Below are 6,461 nucleotides of genomic sequence, written 5' to 3' on the forward strand. Positions count from 1 at the left end.
GAGGACGTTGTGGTCGCAGGAGGAGACAAGCCGATAGAGTGCTGCGATCCGCAGAATGTTGGTTGGAAGTCGGACAAAGGTAATTGTCCAAAGGGGACAGCAGGCAGTGACAGCCTGGGGGGTGAGAGGAGGGGACAGCAGGCAGTGGCAGTGTGGAGGGTGACAGGAAGGGACAGTAGGCGGGGACAGGCCTGGGGGGTGACAGGAGGGGACAGCAGGCAGTGACAGCCTGGGGGGTGAGAGGAGGGGACAGTAGGCGGGGACAGGCCTGGGGGTTACCGGAGGGGACAGCAGGCAGTGACAGCCTGGGGGGTGACAGGAGGGGACAGGAGGCCATGACAGCCTGGGGGTGACAGGAGGGGACAGCAGGCCGTGACAGCCTGGGGGGTGACAGGGCACGGGGCGGTGATGTGCCCAGGGCCGTTGGGAGAGCCACCAGAGGCGCAGGGGCTGACAGGTGACGCTGGGTGGTGAAGGCCCCAGGGGGTGACAAGAGGGACACCGCAGCCCTGGGGGGGTAACAGGGCACGGGGCGGTGACAGGCTGGGGGACAGCAGGGACACCGGCGGCCCAGGCGGGGCTGATGAAGGCCCCTCCCCCAGGGGCGCTGAGTGGCCCCCTGAGCCCCTCTGTCACAATGCGGAGCCGCCCGGGTTGCCATAGCGAGCAGCTTGGCCTGGCAGCGCTGGTGCGAGGAGGGAGCGGAGGCCGAGCCAGGGCCTGTCGCCATCGTCCTCCCACCGGGGCTGCGAGGAGGAGCCGGCGGGCTCAGCCCGCGCTGCTGGCCCCAGCCCCTCGGTGGGCCCTGACCTGCTGTGGGGGCCGCGAGGCCAGCTGCTGCGTGAGGTGCCATCGCGGAGCGGGCACCGCCTGGCCCCGGCCATGTCGTGTGTCCACTACAAGTTCTCCTCCAGGCTGAGCTCTGATGTGGTCACCTTTCACGGCCCCCACATCTCCCTGCGCGACCTCAGGCGCCAGATCATGGGCCGCGAGAGGCTGAAGGCGACCCGCTGCGACCTGCAGGTCACCAACGCCCAGACCATGGAAGGTGCGTGGGGGCGGCGGGCGCGGGATGCGGGGACCGGCCGGCTGGCGGCGGCGCAGGCGCCCAGTGAGGCGGTTGGGCCGCGGCCGGCAGCGGTGACTTGTGCTGGGGCCTCAGAGCTGCTCTTCCGTGGTTGTGCGCTGGCAGCTGGCGTCAGGGCTGTGTGCGCAGCCAGGCACAGCAGCGTACGGGGTCCGTGTGCGACACCGCGCGTGGAAGAGGTTTGGTTTCTGGGAACCCTTCTAGGTAAAACGATAAGGGAATGTGGGACAATGCCTTGTCATCACAAACCTGCCAGATTTCTTTGAAAGCCGGCAGAGAAGGCTGAACGTGATAGAAAAGGAGTGGATGGCTAATTTGAAGGGGAAAAAAGTGGGTTTGGTGACTGAAATTTGTCTTCAGCCACTTTTACTCCACCGCATTGGAAAAGTGGTGCTTGGCTGCTGCAGAAACTGCTCAGTAGCAACGTTTGGGATCAAGAGTGTATCTGTGAGTGAGAATCTATGCAGACCCTGGAAAGCCATCTTGTAGACGAGCGTTCTGTCTAAAGTATACTTGGCATTTCTTGCCAATACAGCTTCTTTGCTACACCAAAGACATTTTCATTCAGATGCTATTGAGCATCATTTCTTCTTTTCTTTCAAACGGTGCATTTTTGTCGTGGTACTGCGTGTTAGACGGTGTCAGGGCAGTACTGAAGTTTTATGGCAGATCAGTTATGGTGAATATACCTAAAAATGTTCTTCGAGAAGCCCTAAGTTCTTTTGAATCTCAGAAATGGTGCTTGATTCTCAGAGACGGTAATGGTTTTGTATTACTTAGTGCGCTGTTTCAGTTTGGTAACCTACCGTCTGGCAAAGCTTGCATGTGATTAAAGACTTTGGAATATGACTTGTCAGAAATAAAAAGACTTGGAAACCGTTTCCATTCCTTAAACATTCAAATTTTATCGGTTGGGGTTTTTTTCCTTTTTCCTGTGGTTCTGTGACATTCCCACAACACTCTTTTCTTTACAATGTGTACTCATAGGATTTTTTCCTCTCCCTGTTTGATGTATTAAACAGAATGACATGCCTGCTCCGGTAACTGTAACTTTGGCCCCAGCCTTTCGAGTGGTTGGACCTAAACACGCTGTTTACCTACAGATGGGTAAAGTATGTTCAGGAGAGTATCTGTGAGGAGACTTAACAGCACGGTGTTAGGGGTCTTGGGGGTGTTACGGGGTCGCGTGTCATACGGCGGTAGAGATAGACATGCAGGTAGAGGCAGATGTACAGGTGGTGACACAGATGCTTACTGGAACTTCTGTAAGGGTGTCTTCCCTGTGGAAATGCAAAAATCCCCCCGTGGTTGTCAGAGCAAAGCTAAGGAATACATTTCAGTGTCATACACGTGTATGCCAGATTTTGGGGTTTTATACATAACCGTGAATTTCCGTTTTTGTTGAACAGCATCTACGTGCTTAAAGTCACCTTCAGAAGATGAAGGAAAGAACTAGGCCAGGATGTCCTGCCTAAAGGGGGTTCTTGGAGATCTTCCCTGTGGAGATATGGTAGTGGGTTTTATAACTTTGTGCAGGAGTCCTGACTAAATGTTGGCGTGATCTTGGAAAGACCCTTCAGTGAACCTTGAGTGAAGATGGCCAACTTGTTCAGATTTTTCCGAGCCGCGTGATCACGGAAATCTCGTATTAGAAGCAATGCTAATAGAAGCTAAAAGTAAACAGGATTTTGCACATCCTGGGGAAAAAAAAAAAGAGGTGGACTCTTTTTGAAGATGGTGGGAAGGCAAAATGGATGGTTGGGATGTGTTTTAAAAGGTGGGAGGCGGGGTGGGGGAGTCCTCTTCCGTGCTCACTATTATAGAGACATGTTCTAGGGTTTTGTAAGCTAACAGGAGCAAAAGCAATGAAAGTTAGATCAGGAAAGAGCCTCATGTTGTAGCAGACTCTGCTTTAGTGACTTTAGAGACCATTTTGCTGTTGGCATTGAAACGATTCAAAACAAATGGAAAAGATTTTGCTGCTTGTGTTTGACTATCAGACCTGAAGATTTCTGGAAAGGTGCCGTGAGTGTGTGGACATGATAAAAGCATGACGCTGTGTGTAAAATGTTGCTTTTCTATCTGTAAAGGGATTCCCTGAAGTGCTATGTCATGACATATTAATATCACTCTTACGAACTGACTGATGCTTTCTCTGTATTGATGTTGTTTCCAGAATACACAGATGACAATGCCCTGATTCCAAGGCACTCATCGGTAACTGTTAGGAGAGTCCCTGTTAGAGGAGTTAAAGCTACCGGCAAGACAGACCTTGGGTAAGTAGCCATAACGCGTTGTGTCCTGTGGGAGGGGTTTCAGTGTGTTCACCTTTGTGGCTGTTGGTTTACGGAGGCATTCCGGTTGTATCTTTCTTGTTAAAGCTGCTGTTAAATTGTGTTGTGACAGGGCAGATTTGAATGTATCTGTCCCAAAGCAGACTTAGATTTTTCAGCCCGCTGGGACGTGGCTTTCAAACTCCGTTCAGACGTTTGAATTGAGTTTGTTCTTGGGGTTGGTTTTTCTGAGAGTCAAGTTCTCCATCCTGTTTCCTCTAAGCAGAGAGATCCCTTATTGTATGCTTTTGCTTGTATTGCTTTTAGAGTAAACGGAGAGACACATTGCAGTGTGAACTGGTAATTGGTTCCCATCTACCAGCAGTCTGAGTCTCAGTGTTTGACTGCTTCCTTTGTTTGGGGGCGGGGGGGCAGGGTATTCTTACACCCCAGAGGGGTGGGGGTGGCGGGGCTGCATGCTGTCTCCAGAGGAAAGACTGAGAGTGGCCAGCTGGCAAACCGTGCAAACAAGAAGTTTCATTCTTAAGTGATTCCTATTAGTTTCCTAAAGACGATGCCTGTGTCGAGCAAGAGAAAAAGAGCAACGTCCTAAAGCGTATTGCCTTTTGTGCCAGGACGGTGAAGGAACAGTTGATCTTTTCCAAACCTGAAGCTCAGAAAGCAGTTGAGCACGTTCCCAAATGTTGGTAGTTACCTTTCTAAGTTTGATTTCACCCTAAGCTGTTCTCTGTGCTCCAGGTATTACTGCTGTATTCCTCAGATTTATGGAGGACAGAGAATCTGATTACAATTGCAGATATTCAAATGTAAGCCTGACTACAGCATTGTCGCTGTCATCGATGTATTCGTACAGTCCAGTTCTGTATCAGCTGCATCAGCATGGTTTGAATGGTCATGTTTTCCAGCCTTCTTCAAGATAGACCTCTCCTCCACCATTAGCAGATATTATTGACTTGTGGTTTTGCCGTGTCTTTCTAATGTTAGTTCTCAATAAATAAAGTATACCGGCGAGTTTCAGCGTGTCTCAAACCAACAGTACAGCAGCATCCTAGTACCCATGAAGCATCTGCAAGCAAACCCCCCTGCATGTATGTGGCTCTCCTGTAAGCTTTGGGCATATTAGTGCTTCCAGGCACTACCAAGAGTTTCTGGATGCCACAGCACTGTGCTGCTAAGCATGGCCTTGTTTGGGGGGTTAATTTAGATGGGGATGCTTAGTGCTGTCTTGTCAATATAGCCTCCATTTCTGGTTGGATGGCACCCTCTCCTGGTGTTGGCATGCTGCCCTAAAATGAGAGACTAGGTGCCACTAGCATCAAAGATCCAAGAAATACCTGCACGTGGGGATAAGGGATGAATGCCGCTGCTCTGCTAAAGTTGCAAATGGATCAGGCAGGTCAGCTTTCTATTCCTTCAGCTGGAACCATTGTGGAAACAACTGGTAGAGTCGTTAATGTTTGGGAATGGTGAATGCATGCTGTCATGGTGGAGAGGCCTTCAGGAATGCGTTAGTCACCTTGCAGTATCTTCCTCAAGGCAAGTGGATGGAAGAAACCGTGGTGTGGGAATCTAAAGCTTTTCCTCGCGCTTCCTCATGTTCAGGAGGTACGTGGCTGTACTTGCGAGCCTGGTGGTGGTGTAGCAGTGGCAGGAAGTATGAGCCTTTCTATTTGTGCAGGAATTGCACAGCAGCCTTTGGGTTGCCCCTGCTCGTGGGACGCTTTGGATGAGGTATGAATTGTTTGTTAACTAGATCGGCGGTTGCATGTTTGATTCATGAGTAGCATGCAGGTACAGACCAATGAGTATGTGGAATCTCGGCAAGGGCTTGTGTGTCATAAGCGTTTCCTAAAATATTGTAGCATGTTCAAGATGATCTTAAAGCAAGTTCTGGTAATCAAGACTTTTTTTCTTATTTTTTTAACACAGGCCTCCTCGATCACAGAAAATCCTAGGAACTGCTTTCAGGTGATGTTTCTACTGCTATTGGTAGTCACTTTAGGCTAAGTATGGTAGGTACCTGAACACAGTGCTGGGGCTTCCACCAAGAAACACTTTTCTACAGACAACTGTTCTTGTTTTGTCAGAGGAGTGTAGAAACCAAAGTGCTCTATCTGGTACCTATTTGTGATAGTGGGGCTATACAGATTGCCTGAAGGTGCCTTCGTATTTGTATGGCTGACTATTCAAGAACAGAAAAATGTAGCACAGTCTTCACAGTTTTGGTACTTAGAGAGCAGAAAGAAAATATCTGAGGACTTCTTCTTGCACTGCTGTATTCTGTATCTTAGAGTAATTGGGGACAAAGAAGGAATGGGATTTTGGGTTTTATTTCAGTAGCACTGAATGTACCAGGAGAGCGCACTTTATGTACAGAAATAAATTTCCATATTCATAAGACTACCAGTACACAATGTTTTGATGTTCAGGTTTTATTAACTGTTTTCACTGCTTTATGTTGGTTACAAGTGCTTTATTTTAAGTTCTGATCATCTTTCTTTCTTCTTCTAGAAGTCGAACTGAGCCAGCGAGTAGAACATCAAAAGAGGTATGTAAAAACGCAAGCTGAAACTTTTTTCTACATGCTGCACCTAAGTCTAAGCTATGTAGCCTTGTACTAATTGTTTTTATATATTAAAAAATATATAAAATATATATGTTTTATCTATAATATTTATTTTATATATATAAAACATATTTTCCAGTGAAATATAGTGTATGCTGTAAATCCAATGTATTTAATTCAGCATAGTGAAAACCGAGCAATGCCAACTTTTGCGCGGTTCTAATGTGAATAATGGTATTTGTGCCTAGTAAGGCATTGCATTTCGTACTGAATAGGCTAGACTATTTCTTGTACGACTGTGTGTTGTACCGATAATGTATGCTCATTTGTAGAGCTTGTAGGTTCAAGGTTTGCACCACTGAACTTGGTACACCACCACGTTGAATTTACATTTGGAAAAGGGGCAGCATTTTTTTTCCGGTCAGAAAACACTGTTGTTCTGCTGCTAAGACATGAATAAGTAACTCGAGGAGATACTTGACTCGTAATGGCCTAGATCTCCATTTGGCCCTTG

The 6,461-nt window shown here is 48.2% G+C and overlaps 1 protein-coding gene across 1 annotated transcript; it reads left to right on the forward strand.

Annotated features, from left to right (window-relative positions):
• Positions 1-811: 811 nt before the first annotated feature.
• LOC121082075 (E3 ubiquitin-protein ligase RBBP6-like) lies at positions 812-5,950 on the forward strand. The gene is made up of 3 exons (XM_040581412.1): positions 812-1,048; positions 3,264-3,363; positions 5,893-5,950. The coding sequence occupies exons 1-3, from the start codon at positions 883-885 to the stop codon at positions 5,948-5,950; spliced, it is 324 nt and encodes a 107-aa protein (XP_040437346.1). The 5' UTR covers positions 812-882.
• The last annotated feature ends 511 nt before the right edge of the window (positions 5,951-6,461 follow it).

Source organism: Falco naumanni, unplaced genomic scaffold (genome assembly GCF_017639655.2).
Source record: "Falco naumanni isolate bFalNau1 unplaced genomic scaffold, bFalNau1.pat scaffold_257_arrow_pat_ctg1, whole genome shotgun sequence".
NCBI classification, from domain to species: Eukaryota; Metazoa; Chordata; class Aves; order Falconiformes; family Falconidae; genus Falco; species Falco naumanni.

Bases quoted from the DNA above. Each gene is read 5' to 3' on its own strand.
- LOC121082075 (XM_040581412.1), top strand. From the start codon at position 883: ATGTCGTGTGTCCACTACAAGTTCTCCTCCAGGCTGAGCTCTGATGTG. The intron at 1,049-3,263 runs GTGCGTGGGGGC...TGTTGTTTCCAG, and splicing joins CAACGCCCAGACCATGGAAG to AATACACAGATGACAATGCC. The intron at 3,364-5,892 runs GTAAGTAGCCAT...TTCTTCTTCTAG, and splicing joins ACCGGCAAGACAGACCTTGG to AAGTCGAACTGAGCCAGCGA.